Source organism: Notamacropus eugenii, chromosome 3 (genome assembly GCF_028372415.1).
Source record: "Notamacropus eugenii isolate mMacEug1 chromosome 3, mMacEug1.pri_v2, whole genome shotgun sequence".
In the NCBI taxonomy this organism is placed as follows: domain Eukaryota; kingdom Metazoa; phylum Chordata; class Mammalia; order Diprotodontia; family Macropodidae; genus Notamacropus; species Notamacropus eugenii.
In genome coordinates, this window is record NC_092874.1 from 15,530,979 (window position 1) to 15,551,161 (window position 20,183).

General features: G+C 43.5%; 1 protein-coding gene across 1 annotated transcript; it reads left to right on the top strand.

Annotated features, from left to right (window-relative positions):
- The first annotated feature begins 1,075 nt into the window (after positions 1 to 1,075).
- Positions 1,076 to 19,803, top strand: FAM221A (family with sequence similarity 221 member A). Its single transcript, XM_072650941.1, has 7 exons — positions 1,076 to 1,246; positions 5,092 to 5,265; positions 10,531 to 10,721; positions 12,180 to 12,386; positions 15,308 to 15,400; positions 16,032 to 16,111; positions 19,624 to 19,803. The coding sequence occupies exons 1-7, from the start codon at positions 1,182 to 1,184 to the stop codon at positions 19,687 to 19,689; spliced, it is 876 nt and encodes a 291-aa protein (XP_072507042.1). The 5' UTR covers positions 1,076 to 1,181; the 3' UTR covers positions 19,690 to 19,803.
- The last annotated feature ends 380 nt before the right edge of the window (positions 19,804 to 20,183 follow it).

The window sequence follows — 20,183 nt, forward strand, 5'->3', positions numbered from 1 at the left end:
GCATTATCTATGGCTATTCCCAGTTCCTAGAACGGTCTCCGTGCTCACCTCTGCCTACTGTATTCCCTGACTTCCTTTAAGTCCCAACTACAACCCCACCTTTGGGCATCTAGGTGGTGCAGTGGATAAAGCACCAGTGCAGGAGTCAAGAGGATCTGAGTTCAAATTTCACCTCAGACACTTGATACTCACTAGCTGTGTGACCTTGGGCAAGTCACTTAACCCCAATCCTGGGTTATCTCCAGTCATCCTGATGAATGTCTGGTCACTGGATTCAGATGGCTCTGGAGGAGAAGTGAGGTTGGTGACCTGCACAGCCCTCCCTCACTCAAAACAAAGTCAAGTGCAAGTCATGTCATTATTTCTCTGATGGCATGGTCTTCTTTGGTAAGGAAGGAGGAACACACACACAACTCCACCTTGTACAGGAAGCCTTCCCCAATGCCTTTCTGTTTGTCTGCTTTTCACTCATTATTTCCTGTCTAGTTTGTATCTCCACGTTTGTTTGTAGTGTCACCCATTACATTGTGAGCTCCGGGGGTCAGGGGCTGTCTTCTGCCTCTTTGTATCCCCAGTGCCAGCGTCTGGCACATAATAGGTGCTTGATAAATGACTGAGATGACTTAAAGCAGATACGAAAAGAAGAGATGTGTGCAAGTGTTCAGGGCAGAGCCGGCAAGTCCCTTAGGCTCTCAAGGCCTCCGGGAGGACACGCAAAGGAACCACGGGGCAGGTTCATTAGGCACCAGGCACTATTCTATAACCGGGAATTTAAAGGTAGAAAGGAAACAGTAAGTGCTCACATCCCTCTGGGGGCAGGGTAACCGACAACAAAACTGGATACAAAGTGTACACAAAGTTGCCGCGGGGATCCACCTGTTGGGGTCCTCCGGGACCGCGGAGGGGGGAGGAGAGGGGAGGAGCGAGTTTCCTATCTGCTCATGAGCGCTGAAGGCCGGGCCAGAGGAGTCACCCGGGAGTGTCCGCGTGACCGTGACCGTGACCGTGGCCGCGCGCGCGCGCACACGTGCGCGGGGCCCTAACCTGCGCCGACAGCCCCGGGCCGTGGCCGTGCCTGCCTCCCGCGTCGCCGGGGTAACGGGCTGGAGCTCGGGTGGGGCGAGCCGTTCGCGGCGGCGGCGCCGAGAGGGCGGAAAGGTTGCGGCCACCGGGAGGCCGTCATGGAGCGGCTGACCCTGTCCCCCGGGGCCGCCGCCGCCGTGGACGAGTACCTGGAGTACCGAAGGTGAGGGGCGGCTCACAAGCTGCGCGGAGCGGGAAACTGAGGCAGCCGGGAGCCGCACCCCGGGAGGCGGTCCGGGCTGGGAGGGACCTCAGAGGGACCTTCCCGCTTTACAGCCGGGGAAACTGAGGTAACCCCGGCTGGGCGAGTCCTCAAAGTCTGGCCTGCCTTTTACATCTGGGGAAACCGAGGCAGCCTAGAGTAGAACCGCAGCGTGTCCCCAGTGACTCTAAGGAAGCCCCGAGCCTAACACCTTCAAGCTGAAGCCCTCAGTGACAACACTTCTCAATTTTACAGCTGGGGAAACTGAGGCAGCCTAAGACTGGATCACAGCATGCTCAAAGTCACCCAGGGAAGAAACTGTGAATCTGGCGCTGTGAAATGTCACTCTTAGAGATCACTGCCCTCCCTCATTTTACTCTGGGGAAACTGAGGCAATCTTGAGCTGAAATCCCAAATCCTAATACCTTAAGCTGAAACCCTCAGAGGTAACACCTCTCCCCTACACTTTTGCAGCTGGGGAAACTGAGTCCCAGAAAGGGGAAATAACTCAAGGTCTTAGATCTGGAGTTAGAGAGACCTCAGAGGCAACCTCCTTTATTTTACAGAAAGAAGGGACAGTGGTCATAGATTCAGAGCTGGAAGGGGCCTGGAAGCCATCCACTTCAATGCCTTCATTTTATGTAGGGGGAAACTGAGTCCCAGAGAGGAGAAATGACTAGCCCAGGGTCACAGAGGTAGTAAGATATGAGGTGGGATTGGAAACCTTGTCTCCTGACCCCAGAATCAGTGGTTTCTTTTACTATCCTTCCTTCAGGACAGGGATTATTTCCTTTTAGCCTTTGTATTTCCAGTGCCCGGAACAGTAAATAGTACATCAGAGACTCTGTTCTATTGGGAGTCAAAGTCAGAGTCAGTAAACATTTTATTAAGCACCTTCCATGTGCTAGGCTCTCTGCTAAGGTCTTAAGACAGTACCTGCCCTCAAGGAACTTAACAATCGAATGAGGGAAGACAGCACATGGAAAGAATTAAGAAACGACATGGCCCCTGGTAAGTGAAGTGAAGACGCAGGGCAGCCATTTGGGCAGGGGAAGGCAGTAACTTGGAGGAATCAGGAAGACCTTTAAAGAGAAGGTTCAGTGCAATCCCAGCTCTTGAGCTGCCCATGGGCCTTAGGGGTCATGGATTGTGACATGCCTCTTTCTAGAGAGAAAGCCCTGAAGCCCCATGAGGTCAAAAGACCTGCCTAAGATCACAACAGGATAACCATCAGAAGTGGGATTTGATTTGGCTCTTCCCAAGGGCAGTTAGGTGACTCAATGTGTAGAGTACTGGGCTCGGGGCCAGGAAGACTCATCTTCCTGAGTTCAAATCTGACTTTAGACACTAGTTGTGTGACCCTGGCAAGTCATTTCATCCTGTTTGCCTTAGTTTTTCCATCTGTACAATAAGCTGGAGAAGGAAATGGCAAACCACTACAGTATCTCTGCCAAGAAAAACTCTTAAAAAAAGTCACGAAGAGTTGGACAGGGCTGAAAACAATTGGCTCATTATGCCCTCACCTGGAACTGTGCCAGGAAAATCTCCCAGTATACCTTTGGGGTCTGTCCAAAAGGGATGAATAGGGTGGACCCCTGTAGAAAAGTCCTCACTGTAGGATCAGGTATAGGGCAACTTTGGGGTATCCCTCATCACAAATGCTTAAATCACAGAAGATCTGTAAGTGAACCGTAACATCAGCCTGAAATGTAAACTCTTACCAATTCACCTCTGTCTTTGCCTTGGGATGGTCCTTGGCCATTGTCTGTTGTGGTTTCAGAGGTATGGACAGTCCTTGCCCTTTACAGTAACTCTCACACTTGAAGACTGAAATTCTGTCACATTCATTCCTCTGTTACTTGGGCAGCTAGGTGGAACAGTGACTAGAGAACTGACCTGCCTAACAGTAAGACCCTGGGCAAGTCACTTAATCTCCCTTTGACTCAGTTTCTTTAGCTGTAAAATGGGGATAGTAATAGCACTGGAAGGGTTGCTGTGAGGATCAGATGAGGTATTTATAAAAAGTACTTAGCATAGTGCTTGGCACATAGTAGGCATTTAATAAATAGTTATTTCCTTTCCTTCCTTCCTTCCTTCCTTCCTTCCTTCCTTCCTTCCTTCCTTCCTTCCTTCCTTCCTTCCTTCCTTCCTTCCTTCCTTCCTCTCTTCCTTCCATTCACCTTGGTATGAATCTACTAGAGAAAAGAATTCTTTGGTATAATAAGACAATTGATTGTGATCATATTCATGATGTTAAATAGATTAAAAACTTAGAAAGATTTTTAATACTACAAAGAGCTATAATTTAAAAAAATTATGTTTTATTTGTCCATCTAAGAGAAGCGACCTTAGGGTGATTTATTGGTGTTCCTGTCCTTCAACACCTATCTCCTATCAGTTTATTTGGAAGCCTAGAGACTAAAGTGATAATAATACTTTGTAGGAGAGAAAGTGGGACATGGGAAATTATGTAGCAGATTGCAAATGTCATTGGAGAAGCATGCGTGCATGCGTGTGTGTGTGTGTTTGTCCTTCATTGCTGAAGAAGACCATGCCATCAGAGAAATGATGACATGACTTGCACTTGACTTTGTTTTGAGTGAGGGAGGGCTGTGCAGGTCACCAGTCTCACTTCTCCTCCAGAGCCATCTGAATCCAGAGCCCTGATATTCATCAAGATGACTGGAGATGACCCAGGATGAGGCAATTGGGGTTAAGTGACTTGCCCAAGGTCACACAGCTAGTGAGTGTCAAGTGTTTGAGGTGAGATTTGACCTCAGGTCCTCCTGACTCCTGCACTGGCGCTCTATCCACTGCACCACCTAGCTGCTCTTTTGGAGAGGCATACATTCAAAGGGACAACCTTTCATTTTTGACTACTTCTATTTGCCTTTTCCTTCCTCTAGTTTTTGTATGATAGTTTGGAGGTTTAGCCTACTTTTAGTATTTTTATTATTGCTAAAATAGTAGGTCCAGTTTTAATCCCTAGAGTTGGGGGCTTATGTAAACTAAGCACAATTGTCATTGGCAATAGTAGCATGTCCTAAAGTTTGCCAAGATCTTCAACTGCACATGTGCAACAATACTGAGAAGCAGGTGCTAGAGGTATGCTTATCCTCAGTCTTACAGATGGGGTGAGTCAGGTGACCTGCCCAGAATCCCACTGCTCAGCAGGGTCAGAAGGGAGATTTGAACATAGGTCTGACTGACTCCTGGTGTAGCGTGCCATAGGCTGCCTTTCTCGACAGCTGGAAGCAGGCACTTTCCAGGGGGGTGTCTCTAGTATAAGCCCTGGCTGGGGGCAGGAGTCACCTGTGCGCACTAGTGAGCATTTTCTTGATTTTGGAATGATAAATGCCTTGGCATTTCAGATCTACCCTTTTTGGCTAATTCTGGAAGACAATAAAGGGAGACAGAATGCACTTCAGGTGACTTCAGAAACAGGAGGGAAGCAGATGAATATATAATATACTATGTGCTGTAGTCTTGTGAAACACATTAATTTAAATCTCATCACTATGGATTTATTCATTTATTGGTCTTTTCATTTCCAGGCTCTCGTAGATGAACCAGGGATTTGGGGAACTGTCCTTTGCAACTGTTACAGCTTTGTTGCTAAAGTGATGTTTATCCCTGGTGCGGGTCTGACACATTCATAAATGCTCTCTGATTAATTAACTGAAAGACAAAAGTGGAATCTTTATTTGACTGTGTAATCTATTTCAGAAGGGTTGAGTTTTAGAATTTAATTTGTCTTTCTTTGAAAAACAAATACTCCAAACTTTAAAAAAATAATTTTGTTGTAGAATTGTTGGTGAGGATGATGGAGGGAAACTCTTCACCCCTGAAGAATACGAAGAATACAAAAGTAAAGTTTTACCAGTGCGATTGCGAAACAGATTATTTGTGAGCTGGAGATCGCCCATGGGCATGGATTGTAAGCTTGTTGGCCCAGAAACTCATTGTTTTTGTACTCACAGGTAAGATATGATATTGTTTTCTACTGATGACTAGAAAATGTGAAATTGTAATAAAATAACCCACTAGTAGGTGCCATAATTGAAATAAAAATGGATGAATATGCTCCGTGATGTTTATTATAATATGGAAAAAAAAAGTTTTAAAACTGTTTTGGACCTCAGGTTTGTTCCCAGGTTTGCTGGTTCAGCAGCACAACATACCTCTTGCCTTGTCCAACTTGTTGACTTTGGAAAAGATGTTCTGGTTTTATCAGGGGTGGTGGTAGTGAGGGAGAGACTGACCAGCTTAGAGGTAGGGAGACTAAGGGCACAGAGCCTGGGGACTTGGGCCATGAGTCTCATAAGGAATGTTATACAAGGTGTCTTAAGCAGGAGCATTTTTATTGTCTTTTCATGAATTTATTTAGTAGGAAACTTTAAAAGGGTGGGGTGGAAATCTTTTTTGTTGATGGTGTTTTATGATTTACTCTTAGGAACAGCTAACTATTCTTGATACCCAGATAGTCTAAAATAGACCCTCCCTTTGCTCCCAAGTTTGACCTAATTCCTGCCACAGGAAAGTTCTCGGGTGTCTGGGAACATAGTGAAAGTGCATTTCTCTCCCTAAATTTCCGTGCATTAGTGATCTCATGTATGTGGCTCATCCTCTGCCAGGTCAGATATTCACTGATCCATGCTCTCTCATTCTGGGTTATTCTGGTCCCTATCTTTCCATGGATCCTCCCTGGAGGCCTTCCTCATGTACCTTCTTTGAACATTTTGGGGATACCAGTCCAATGCTCAAGCTGCTCACAGATTCTTCCTTACTCTGCCATGTGACTAGGTTATTTTCCTTTAACTCAGCCAACATTTATTAAGCTCCTACTTTGTGCAAGGCACTTCACAAGGTGATGGAGACACAGATTAGGAAATGTCCCTGTCCCTGCCTTTCAGGAATTTACATTCTCCTGGGGTCAAGCCAGGGGGGAAGACTGCATTGTGGACACAGAGAAATAAGATACAAGATTGGGGAGATTGAGAGAATGAGGTTTAGTAAAGAAGGGAGTTTATTGACAAGAGCATGAGAGATCCATAGGGGCCAGTATGATGGAGAGGCTTAGATAAAGTGCCTTAGGAAGATTTGAGGTGGGAGAAAATCCCTTCACCTGGGGAAAGAGAGGGCAGTCATAGCTGAGCCAAACCTTGGAAGAAGAGAAAGATTTGGAATGGGCACATTCTGTGACTTGCAATGAGGATGGCCTATGGTAGTAAGTTCATGGACACAGGAGAGGGCTGTGGAATTGACCATGTGCTTATTGAGGGCCTGGTATCCTAGACAGTAAGACCAAAAAGGTCCCAGATTGGGAGCTGGTGCTCGGGCAATGTGGCTGGATAGCATGTGTCCAGCCTTTATACTTTTGTTCAGGCCATCCTCTGTACCTGGAGTATGCTGTGTGTTCATCCTTCGTTGCCGAAGAAGACCATGCCATCAGAGAAATAATGACATGACTTGCACTTGACTTTGTTTTGAGTGAGGGAGGGCTGCGCAGGTCACCAGCCTCACTTCTCCTCCAGAGCCATCTGAATCCGGTGACCAGACATTCATCAGGATGACTGGAGATGACCCAGGATGAGGCAGTGGGGGCTAAGTGACTTGCCCAAGGTCACACAGCTAGTGAGTGTCAAGTGTCTGAGGTGAGACTTGAACTCAGGTCCTCCTAACTCCTGCTCTGGTGCTGTATCCATTGTACCACCTAGCTGCTTCTAAATGAGCTCTGGAGTATGCTACCTTCTCTTAGAATGTCTCATTTCCTTTGAAGTTCAGGCTGTGTGCGAATTCTTACATGAGGCTTTTTCTGACACCCAGTAGTCTTTCTCAGTTGACAAGCCTTGACAACTGATTAGATATGGAGAGAGGGAGAGGAAAGGGTCATGGGTGACAGCAAGATTATGAACCCAGGTGATAGGAAGAGTGGTGGTTTCCCCAAGAGAAATGGGTACATCTGGAAGAGGAATAGGTTTTTGGGAAAATATGGTGAATTCTGTCTTAATATGTTGAATTTGAGATGCTTGTGGGACATTGAGGGGAGCTGTCCAGCAGGTAGTAGAGAGATGATAATTGAACTCATGAGAGCTGATGAAATCTCCAAGGGAGAGATTGTGGACAGAGGAGAATAGAACCTTGGAGGATGTCCACATTTATTAGAGGTGAGGAGAATGATTATGTAGCAGAAAAGCCAGGGAAGATATGAGTAGATAGTAAGAAGAAACTGAGAGAGAAGAGTATCATAGAAGCTGTGGGGAAAGTAGAGCTCCTGGGAGGAGCAGGTGGTGAGTGTGGGCCCAAGATGCAGAGGGAATGAACAAGTGGTAGACCAGCAGGCAGATTATAAAGGGTGGAGGAGAGATTGAGAAGTGACAGAATGGGGCCAGCGGTTACCACTGTGAAAAAGAGGAGAGCTGTTGGATGCCAGCTGGAGCGTGCTCTGTGCTCTCACACTGGCTCCCTTCCTGTTACCTGTGCCCAGCATTCTGTCTTCCACAAGCTTACCTCCCTACTCACTTTCACTTCTTGGAATCCAGGGCTTGCTTCAAGGTTCAGATGAAGCAGTGTTTAGCCTTCCTACACCTAACTAAATTACTTGGTACATAGTGAATTGTATATATTGTGCATCAGGTAGGTTTGTACAGCTGTTCCTCCTAGTAGAATGTAAGCTTGAGGACAGGCACTGTTTCATTTTTATTTTTTATTTCATTTTAAAATAACTATCTGCATACTTAACAAGCTTGATTGATGGACTGATATGTTTTATCTCCTCTCTCTACATGTATGACCTCCTTTGGGTAAATATATGATTTTGTTCGAACTAAATTTTCCTCGCAAGGAAATAATCTAATAACATGTCAGTGTTTGGATTAAAATTTCTTTCAAATAATATTTTTTGGGGTACTTTGATATTGAGAAATACACAGTGAGAAATATGTTTGTGCATGATATATTGAGTCTAATGTGCTTGGACATGGAACTGTTGAGGTCAAAAGGTTCTGGTGATGAAATTCTAGTTTTTTTGGAGGTATTTCAGTGAGCCGATTTGTTAACCTTATTCCCTTTATTAAATGGAATAATTAAAGAGTTAAAAAGTACCTATTGTTTGAGCTTAAAAATGTTTAAAATACCTTCTTTTTTTTGCCTATCATATGAAAGCTCAGCAGTAGTGAGACTTTCAGGATGCTTTCACTTCTAGTGGGGTGTTTCCTTCTTTGGGAATTTTCAATAGTCTCACCCTCACCTGTCCAAACTTCACTTTCTCCTGAAATAACATCTATGTTTTATGAAGTGTTATTAGCTTTATTATTTATTATTTAGGAGTTAGTTTTCCCTTTCCTAGGTCATAGTATTCATAGATGGAGATCTGTGTCTGAATATGTAACCTTTTTGTTGTTGGCATTTCAACACTAAGTCTAAATTATCTTGTATTTATTATTTTGTGTGAATCCCAACATTCTACTGGTGTCCCTGTATGGCAGTAAGACCTGCAGCACCACAGTCTCTGAAGAATTAAGTTAATTTCCCACAGAAGGAAATAGAGAGGCTCTTGAGCAGCAACAGCCTGTCACTAGTGAGGAACTCCAGTGGAGAAGTCTGAGAAACAGAAGTAAAAGACATGCTCAGGGAATTGGCAGGCAGGATAAGATGGGCTGGTCACGTTGTAAAGTTGAGGGATGTCACGGATAGCTTGATGTCTGGAGGAAGCAAGGAAGCCCCCTGCACATTGAGTCTGCTTTGGGGAGGATGTGAGCCTGAGTGGAATGGAGCGAACAGGCCCAGGTAGGTGGTGATCTGCATTTCTGGAGAGAACTTGCTGATTGACGAGAGATGTGCTCACAGACCCATTCTAGTTTTTGAGGGTTACCTGACCTTAATAGCAGCCTTGATGAGGCCATCAAGTAGTAGGATTTCAGAAGCCATTTTGTCCCACCTCCCTGTAGGTGACCACGAATGCCCTCTTCATCAGCATCTCCAGCAAGTGGTTATTCACTTGTATACACTTGTGTACCTCCACCGAAGGGGACCCCTCTGTTTCCTGAGGCAGCCCCTTCCACTTCTTAGGTGCCTCTCACTGTCAGGAAGGTGTTTACATTGTACTTTGTAAATCTTACCATTTTACATAGCTCTGAGTTGCTGTGACCCACGTTCGGTTTCCATTAATTACACCTTGTTCCACCCTCTGGGATCAGATCATCTTCTTCTTAGCAGCCTTCCAAATACAGGAGGGTGGCCACCATGACCGTCTGAGTCCTCATTTGTCCAGTTGTTCCTATGTTCATGTCCTGTGCCATGATTCAGAGGCCCTTTATCTTTTCGAATGCTGTCATCTAGATCCTCTCTAGCCTCTGAGATATGAAAACCATACCCCTGGTGTGATCTGATGGGGACGTCTCCAACACTATTCTCTACTTATGGTTGTTTTTAATAGACTGTGTTGTCTAATGAACACGTGGGGTTTTTTTTGACTCCTGAGGTAGCAAAACTAATGCCACAAATAGGCACATTTAAAAAGGGGAGAAAAATTTCTGTTTGAGGGAAGACTCTCTTCATAGGAAGATGGTATAATGAAGGCTGGGAGGTATTAGTAACAACGCTTCATTTCATTCTACCAAAGCACAAGAATTGAAGTAACTGTTTTAAAAAATAAGTTTTTATGAGGATTTTCGGTTTCTTACATTGTCATAGTTTTCCCCAGTGTTTTTCCCCTCCCCCTCCCAGAAAGCCAACACACATAACAAATAGTATTTTTTTTTAAAGAGGGAAAATCAATGCAACTGATCAATACATTGAAAAAGTTGGAAAATGTGCAATGTGTAGCCCTTGTGGCCCTTCCACCTTCACACAGGGTTGTCCTCTCGTGTCTCTTGAGTCCTGCTTGATCTTGATAATTTTGTGATATTCACTTTTGATCGTCTGTTATGTCATTTTTTCCATTCACACTGTTGCAGTCATTGTGTCAATATTGTTTTCTCTGCATCAGTTCAGATAGCATTTCCTATGCTTCTCTGCCTTCATTCCATTCACTATTTGGGACGGTGTCTCCCGTCCCTTTATGGCCATGCACCGCATTGCATTTAGCTTCTTCAGTTGATCGGGTGATGTAGACTTTTCATTTCTGCTGAGGTTCACTTGGCTAAATATTTCTGAAGGACTTTAAAAGATGAGAATGTTGGTAAATTTAGGCTTCCATGTGCTTATTCACTGTTTCCCTTGATTTGTTTCCACATTGTTGGCAGGTATAAACAACATAAAACTGACTTTGAGGTGATCCCATCAGAACGCCCAATTTCCCTGCCTTGCAAAGTGAACCAGTGTCCCTGCGCCTCCTTTTGGTATGTGCCTTTAAGTGGAAGTCGGCCGATTCGGTGCAAGTGTAAGCATTTTGCTGACCAACACAGTGCGGATCCAAGTCGAATTTGCAGGACATGTAAGTGAGGGAAGGCTGCTCTGGGTGCAGAGGCAGAACTGCGGCATTTCTTGTTGGATGACCATTTGCATTTTTTCTTTGCATGGCTTTGAACCACTTACTGGGTTATTTGACAAAAAAAAATTATGATGAGCAATGAATGTTGGTGCCAATATCCCCATTTTAAGGAGCTGCTCTAATTATATTCGTCCATGCTGGCATCGTAAGCCACCACCTTAGATGCTATAAATCAATAACTTTACTAATAGCCACACAGTTTACATTGTAATTGTTCTTGGGTTTATTGAAAAATTTTTTTAGAATAGTGAGAGTGTAATCAATTAAATTATGCATCTCAAATGCATATTACTGGGAGGTCATTTGTAGACATTTTTACAGTAGTTAGTCCTAGTATTTGTAAGCACTAGTGTTTTAGATTCTGTTAATTTATACTCCAACTGTGTCCCCAAAGAATTTGACGCAGCCTTGTTTGCTTATAGAACACAGTACATGACAAATAGTGTACCGTATGCTGAATTAAACACATCCTTTTGGAGAGATTATAATTTAGATAGAATGAATATTAAAATGAAAGCAATATATCCATTTTCTAGGTTATATATATTAAGCTATTTCAGTTACTTTTGAAATAATTTAAGTTGAAATCTTATTGTTCAGGAGAGCATTTTGGAATGACATTTTTAATAGAATGAGTCTTTGATGACTTCAAAGGATAAATCTTTGCTCTGTTATGCAAATAGGCAAAGCCTGGCCATACCCCCTACTTTCCATGGAAGTATGGATGGCTTGAATTTTCATTAAGCAAGCTATCTCTTGGATCTGATCACTTAGTTTAGTATCTTAAAGCCTAAGACTTTTGGGACACTCCCTACCTGGTTGTTGAGGGGAAATGGAAGGATGTTCTTCCTTTTTATTTCCCCTGTCCATTGTTCTTCCCATCTGCTCCTAACTCCCAAGAGTAAATACGTGCTCACATCAATGGTTATAATATTCACAGTTGACATATATAGGACTTTGCCCTATATATGTAAGAGTCCTTTGCATAGAATATGTCACAACTCCGTTCCAAAGGTGCTACAAGCATGATCTTCCTTACTTGACAAATGACGAGCCCAAGGCTCAGAGTGCCCAGAGGAGGATTTGAACTCAGGTCCTTCTGATTCCAAGCCCAGCAGTTTGTGTGCAGTGCCTTACTATTCCCTTATGGTTTCATTTGCTGCTCTGCAGTCCTTTTGCTCTGGTATTTTCCTCAGATGTCCTTACTTGTATTATCAGATGCTCTTGGAGTTTCTAGAAGTTACAGCTAGAGCCAGGAAGGGGCTGAGGGCCTGGAGTTGGGAGGACTGCGCCATGGACAGTAAAAGGAACAGGAAGAGCCCCTGTCCTGCTTTGCCATATTTAAGTTACAAACTTACCGATCTTGACAAATGTTCCTTTTTTTCCTGTGATTTTATGCAGGTAACAAATGCCCCGGATTTCACAGCTACTTTACTTGTAGTTGTGGTCATCCTGCATATACACATGAGACGGTGGTGGAAACTAAAGAAGAGAGGCTCGCCCTGGGAAAGCCCGTGGGATACGACGTTCCTTATGCTGCAATGGGAGGAATAACGGGATTTAGTTCACTAGCAGAAGGCTACATGAGACTAGATGACAGTGGGATAGGTGGGTGACCATCTGGGAAGAAGGAGTAGCTAATGTATTGGTGTCTGACGTCACCCTCAGCACACCTTGTTTTGTTGTGAGGCAGATCATGCTGGGGAATTACTGAGGAACGTTTTGGGTTTGTCACCTTTATTTCATACCTCTTTCTGGAGAGGCTGATGAAAAGGGAGAAAACCCCCAGTGTGTCGAGGCTTGGGGAGCAGCTGCTCATGGCTGGAGGCCTTTTGGTAACATGCCCTGGTTGCACTGCTCTTTATAGTGAGGTTGGTCAAGGCCCCGCCTATCCTGGTTGTTGGACCTTGCTGACTTCCTCTTCAGTCAGTTCCAATAATGAGTCTTCCCAGGCTTCCCTTTCAATATTTGATTATTATGGGACTTTCATGATAAAGGACATGACCATGTGAACATATCTATGGTTCTTTTCTTACTAGCCAATCAAATACAACCTTCCCACATATGGCATGAAGTTGCACTGCCTACTGGACAGAGAGGGGCCTTGGAGAAGGGTGGCCCTGGCCTCTGTCCTGCCTCTGTCACTGTCTGTGGCCCTGGATGCCTTGGTATCTGACTGCCCACCTCCTTTTCTTGGGCAGGAAGGCTCTTGGCCCAGGAAAGATGTACCATGATGTGCACACACTTGATGCTTAGTGGTGGCCTGATCTGAACCAGCATCTTGTTATTTACACATTCCATCTGAAATGCCTGCTTTGGACTGGTCCTGTCTTCTGAAGACTCAGGGATGAAAAGTAAAAGACCCTCACACTCGAGCCCATCAGTTCTTATGTTTAGCATATATTTCCTTTGAGATTTCTTTGTAGACACTTTAGTGTTTCCTTCTTTCAGCCTCGGTCTTAATCTTCCCTGGTGCAGAAGGTCTTTTGTGAAAGCTTGTAGCAAGGGCAGAGGGAATGAGTCCTGAAGGGACTTTCATCCTCTTCCTCCTTCATGTTGAGCCAGAATTTTCAAATGTGAACAATTTGGCACTTTCTTCCTCCAGTGGTATGTCTGTGAGTTTCCTTTAGAGTTTTCCTTAATGCGTTTTCTGGTCACACACACACAGATCATCAGCATTGGCCATAATCACCCACTGGGGTGGGGGGAGCCATCGATCGCTAATGGCCGAGAAAATTGCTAGCTGTTCAGTCAGGCTTGCTTGGTTTTATAATAACTTCAGCATTCCCTCCCTTATCTTCTTTATTGTCTCTTCCCAGTTTACATGGTTCTTCTCCATCTATGACATGTGACAAGGATTATCACCAATTGATTTGTTTTTATGCTTTTGTCTTAATTAAATGTACTTCTCTGTCTGTTTCTCAGATTTGAACATTGCCCTCAGTTCTTGGGTGTTTTTTTACATCCCCCTTGCTGCCTGTATTCTCTTGTTCTGTGAGAGTGATGTTGGGTATCTGTGCTAGGATCTGATTATTCTTTTTTAATCTCTGGGTTCCTCTTGTATCCTCTTGTATGGAGGTCACACAGAGTAAACACAGGAGCAGCCTTGTCTTTTTCCCCTGACCACTTTTAATGCCTTTCCCCTTTCAGCATTGGGGGATTGGCTCATGTTGGGGTAGAAGAGCCTTACCTAGGAGCTATTTATTTGAAAAAATGAGACTGATTTACATTAACCCTGCAAGAAGGCTGCTGGCATAGTCTCAGTCTAGTGTTTTATTTTGCCCTGAAAGCCAGCAAGCATTTTCATGCTGTCCCTTTCAGCACAAGGAATATTCTTCTTGTTGGAGAAAACAGACGCAAAATAGGAGTTGCCTTTTCTCACTTCCTATGGGGGCAGTGACTCTGGATCTTTCCTCTTCCTCCTCTTGCCCTCACTGAACTCAGGAACAAGAGAAAATTAGTTTCCAATCCTGTTTGCAGCCTACCTAGGTGAGTGTGGGTCACCTAGCTTCCTGATTAGAAGTATCTCTGGTATCTAACTTACTGCCCAGGGGAGTTAGGAGAAGATCAAAGGAAGTGACATGTGAAATGTGCTTTCAGACCTTCAGGTGCCACCTAGCTGGATGCCAGCTGCTATTGGGAAGGACTGCCCTCCAGGCTGGAATGTCGCTGCAGTATTCATCTCCTTACATGAATACTCTTAGTTCACTTTGTTTATTAGCCATACTCTAGGCATTTTTGGGTAGACAGGAGGTCATGAGCCTCATTCCTTCCCTCCTTTTGGATCTTATCTCCCATGAATCACTAGGAACCACTGTGACTTTTATTTTTCTATCTTATATTTGTTCATCCACCATACATTTTACAAGATGGATTCTCCCTGTAATGAGGTGAATGCTCTTAAACTTTTTAATACAGAGAGTTTGGGTAATTATTTTATTAAATGCATTTTAACTGAATTACTTCAGATGAGGAAGTACCTAGGAGGGTGAAGAGACTGGAGATTGTTCTAGAGGAGGACTGACTGAAGTAATTGGGGTTATTTGTCCTGGAGAAGACTCAAGCATGGACATGGAAGCTAGTTTCAAGTCTTTGAAAGGTTGGCATGTAAAGGGGGATTAGACTCACTCTCTTTGACCCCAGAGACAGCTTTAGGCACCACATAAGGAAAATTAGTCATCAAGTCGTTGTTCAGTCATGTCTGACTCTTGGTGACCCCATTTGGGGTTTTCTCAGCCATTTCCTTCTCCAGTGCAAGGAAAAATTGCCTTGTAATTAGAGCTTTCCAGAAATAGAATGCACTGCTGTGAGTGGGTTGGAGGGGGGGCGTTGCTTCTCATTCCTGAAGATCTTTCAGCAGAGAGTGGGGATGTTCTAGAGGGGACCCAGGCTTTGGGTGTGAATTGGCTGAGATGATCTCTGGGGTCTCTTTCAGTACTGAGATCCTGGTGTACTGCTGGTGTGCATCTTGCTGGCATCCTTAAAATAGGGTGATTTCGTTTTTCTATTTATATTGTTTTTCTACTTAGGTGCACCTCCACTTGAAGGTTTAGAATCTCCAATTACTGCCGCAGACCACCCATTCCTAAGAGCATTTCAAGAGCCATCTAGTTCTGTTCAAGGTAAGCAAGTGAAGACAGAATTTTTATGTCAATTCAGAACCTAGAGAAGGTAGCCATGATTCACTTTCCTAAGTGCCTGTCTACTTCTAGTATCTAGATGTGTTTGATTTTATTTGTTCATTCTAGTCCATGGGGAAAATTAAGAAGCTTCACAAGCTGTTGAAAAGATAGAACTAGAGGTGGCCATCTTTGGGATGACTGATTCTGAATCTTCCATTTTACGTCAGCCTTCATTTCAGGTGAATTGGAAGGGATGTAAAATCATACCTTGTGATTTTCTGAATTAGAAGTTCTCCAGATAGAGAACCCGAGTCCTTTGTGCCTTTCCAAAGGGAATGGAGCACAGTGACATTCAATTCCCCAGTGATTATATGGGGGAGGGGTTCACAACACTTCGTGTTTTAGAAATCAGAGGTAGGTAAGAAAAGTCAAACTGTTATCCAATTATTCTGTATAACTGTTCTTTCCTAGCAATGCCATCAGGCCATCCTAGTAGGCTTTGTATTTGTGTCTAAAATGAGATTAAAGAAAGGGAAGTCTTCTAGAGAGTTTGAATACTTAAAACAATTTTCAAAATGTATAAAATAACTTTTACACGTTTAGATTAATCTTTGTAAAAAAACATTTTTAGGTACAAGTAATCAAGCATCTTCCTTAAGGAGATCTGATGAAGATGATATGGCTTACTTTGAAAGGCGTTACCAGGAAAGGGTAAAGAAGAAACTTTTTTTTCTCCCAATGCTTTTGTTAAGCATTTACTTGTCACGAAGTCCCTCAGACTATTTATGTATTGCCTTTACAGGGTGATTGTTAAAAGTCCATGCTAGGTTCCTTCTTGCTAAGCATCACATAGCACAAAAGCATTAATGGAAGGCACGTTGCCACAGTTAATTTCAGAGGATCTGTAGGGATTGTTTTGTTAGGTTCAGGAAACACTGTTTTGGTGACACTTAGAATTTTGGTAAGAAAAACCTTCAGTCATGTAACATTTTTACAGGGTAAGAACCTTATTGTTACATAGGCACGATTTAGTGATTGGCTAATCATATTTTTACATACACACCAGAAATGTGTTGCATTGTGAGAGATCCATGTCTCAGGAGACTTGGTCTTGGGAAAGGTTAATGGCTGTGATGAGTTCAGGATTGCTTCATCAAGGTCACATAAGCCTTTTTGCTGGATAGAGGAGAGTGGCTTGTGGGGACATGCCTGGGACTATCTACTACTTTAGGGTAAGACACTCATGTGCCTTGGAAGTCTGCAGTTGTTTCAGGCCTTGCCTTCCCAGCTGAGTCATAATCTCTCTCTCTCTCTTTTTTAACATTAATTTTCTTTTTAATTTTGAGTTCCTGATCCTCTCCTTTTCTACCATCACTTCCTCACTCCCGTGAAGGCAAACAATCTATCAGTTGTACATGTGAAGTCATGCAAAACATATTTCCATATTATCAATATTGCAAAAAAAAAGCAAGAAGTACGAGGAAGAAATTGAGAAAATTATACTTCAGTTTGCACTCAGAGTTCATCAGTTCTGTCTCTGGAGGAGGACAGCATTTTTTTCATCATGAGTCCTTTGGAATTGTTTTGGTTCATTGCATTGATCAGAGCAGCCAAGTCTTTCATGGTTGAGCATCATTACAACATTTCTGTTACTGTGCACAATGATCTCCTGGTTCTTCTCACTTCATTTTCCATCAGTGCGTATGGATCTTGCCATGTTTTTTCTGAAACCACCCCCCTTATCCTTTCTTATAGCGCAATCGTACTCCATCATAATCATATACTAAAACTTGTCCAGCTGTTCCCCAATTGATGGGCATCCTCTCAATTTCCACTTCTTTGCCACCACAAAAAGCTGCTACAAATTGGTCCCTTCACTTTTTCTTTGATCTTCTTGGGGAAGAGACAAAGTAGAGGCATTGCTGAATCAAAGGCATGCAGTTTGATAACCTTTTGGGCATAGTTCCAGATTGTTCTGCACAATGGTTGGACTGGTTCATTACTCTACCAGCAGTTTATTAATGTACCTGTTTTCCCTCATTCTCTCCAGCATGTGTTATTTTCTGATAGGTTTGAGGTGGCACCTCAGAGTTGTTTTAATTTGCCTTAATCTAATCAGTAGTGATTTAGAGCATTTTATATATGACTATAGATGGCTTTGACTTCTGAAAACTGCCTGTTCTTGTCCTTTGACCATTTATCAACTGAGTGATGGCTCTTATTTTTTAAAAACTTTTATTTATGAATTTATATTTTATAAACTCATATTTACAAAATTATAAAAACATATGTACTAAGAAATGAGGTCTTTATCAGAGAAACTTGCTATAAAATTTTTTGGTATTACTTCATTGTCTATGATAACTTTTAGCAAAATATAGTTTCTCTGGTTATGTCTGTCAATTAGGTCTAATTTGCTTTTGTCTTGTCTGAGATCATGATTGCCACCCCTGCCCTCTTCATTTCAGCTAAAGCATAACAGCTGCTGCTTGCACCCTTCATTTCAACTCTGTGTGTTTCTTTCTGTCCCAGGCTTGTCTCTTGTATACAACCTATCATTGGATTCTTGTTTCTGATCCATTCTGCTACAGGAATAACAAAGTCCTGCCCTCAGGAAGCTTCTATTCTAAAGGAGTGATGGTGGTGGTGGAAAGGAACAACAGATAGATAGATAGATAGATAGATCACTTAACATATGTAAAAAGTTAATTTTAAAATTTTGGAAGATTCCATTTGGGACTTCAGGGAAAGCCACCCCTTTTGAGTAGGAGCTGTTTCATTCCTTGTCTCTGTACCCTCAGCAAAGATCACAGAGCTTAGCACATGGTAGGCACTTAATACCTGTTCAGTGAATTGTCTAGGAAGTGGTACTTCAGCTATGCCTGGAGGGATCCCCAGAGGTAGTGCTGAGAGGAAAAGCATTCCACCATGGAGGCAGCCAGCCAGCCTGTGCAGAACATAGAGGCAGGGAGAGATAGCATGGCCAAGGTGGCTGGACTTGGGAGTGGTAAAGCGAGAATGGTATAAAACTCAGACATTCTGAAAGACTGGTTACTGACATGGCCAAGAGCTTGGGAAGTGCCTGCGGAGGCTACACCTTCTCCATTGAGGTTTCTGGAGCCTGGGACTAACATGTTCTGCTCTGTATTTTCAAAATACCAAGTTGGCAGCTGTGTGGGGGGGAGGGACTCGAGATACTGAAGAGTGTGGTCAGCAAAGAAGGGATCCAGCAGACAAGGGAGACTGAATGTCAAAAGGGGAAGGGGCAGACAGGCAGCAGGCTTTCTTTAGGTGTTTACTGTGCTAAGCTCTGGGATACACAAACAAAAGGAATGTCCCTGCCTTCATGGGGCTTGCATCCTAATGGGAGACTGGAACATGTGAAAATTGAGGAGGGAAGCATACACAGGTGTGGTGGTGGCCACATCCAGAGTCAGAAGCACAGCCAGGACAGGGATGAAGTATACCTGACTTGGACCCAGGTCTGTTCCCCAAATGGCAGCCCCTAGAAGGAAGGATCTTCCTATGGGAGAAGGAGCTTAGTGTGGTGGAGGGACGTGCCAGAGTGAGAAGGCAGCTGAGACAGGGAGAGTCAGAAGATGAGCAAAGGGACAGAGGCTTAGAGGAAGCAGAAGGGGATTGGAGGGGGCAGCCTTGACAAGAAGATGTAACAGCTCTTAGAGACTTAGAAGGTCTGGGTTTTGTCTTTCTATGCACGGAGGAGGTCTTGAAAGCACTTAGCACATAGTAGGTGTTGAATAGCACTGAGGTGAGGATGGGGGATAAGGATAAGGATGATGTTTGTGACTTCATTGGGGTGAGGAGGGAAGTGCCAATGGATGGAGGCCTCAGTTTTGTTGGCAAAAGTGGGAATTCAGGTTTTCTCCTGAGGATAGGGACAGGGGGTGGTAGAGTCTGCAGCTCAAGAAGAGATTTTTAAAATGTCTGTGACAGTGAATGTTCTTAACCCACATAGTTTCTCCATTAAAAAGTGTGATATAATTGAAGAGATTTCAGTTTTACTGGGCGCTTAGTTATTCATATATAGTTGTCTCACATCAGTTCTCCCCAGTTCTGCCTTTTGGGAAGTTTGGGGTTTCTAAGTAGTCAGCAGGTCAATGTTAGCAATTACTCTTACTTTTCATAAATAATAAACTAATATAAGTTATGCCAGTTGATCTTTGCACTATCTATAATTCCTGTGTGAATGTTTTTATTTACAGCTGAAAATGGAAAAGGCTATGAAGAAGAAAGCAGCGGGTGCCTTGCCATCCACAACCAAACGTTAAGAATGGAAGGAAGGCATTGACCGTCGTGATGAAGAAATGTAACTGCAGTGGGTAGATACACTTCCCCAACTCTGTGGAATGCTTGTACTACATTAAAGCACATCCTTAGCCTTTCTTTGGGCTCATTTGTGGGAGTTAGGTTCCCTTTGCCAAAATGAACAATTTGTGGTGTGTACTTATCCTCGCTCTTCCCACCTACCTCTTTCACTTTGGGTTATACTCTTCCAAGAAAGGGTTGGGGGGCTGTCTGAAAGCAGAGCAGAATGTTTCTGTCATATCATGTCTTTGAATGAATTCTTTTCCCTCTTAGGAGAACAGATGTTGACATGGCAATGTGGGTATTTTACATGTATATAAAGGCAGGTTTCACCTTCAGAGTAAAAACATCCAAACCTAATGGAAAATGCCTCATTTTCCCACTGTGGTAGCTTAGTTGTTAGAGTCCTTCATTCATTTAGTGTTATGTTTTATTATATAGGAGTTTGTCATTTCTC

Bases quoted from the DNA above. Each gene is read 5' to 3' on its own strand.
- FAM221A (XM_072650941.1), top strand. From the start codon at position 1,182: ATGGAGCGGCTGACCCTGTCCCCCGGGGCCGCCGCCGCCGTGGACGAG. The intron at 1,247-5,091 runs GTGAGGGGCGGC...ATTTTGTTGTAG, and splicing joins GAGTACCTGGAGTACCGAAG to AATTGTTGGTGAGGATGATG. The intron at 5,266-10,530 runs GTAAGATATGAT...CATTGTTGGCAG, and splicing joins CATTGTTTTTGTACTCACAG to GTATAAACAACATAAAACTG.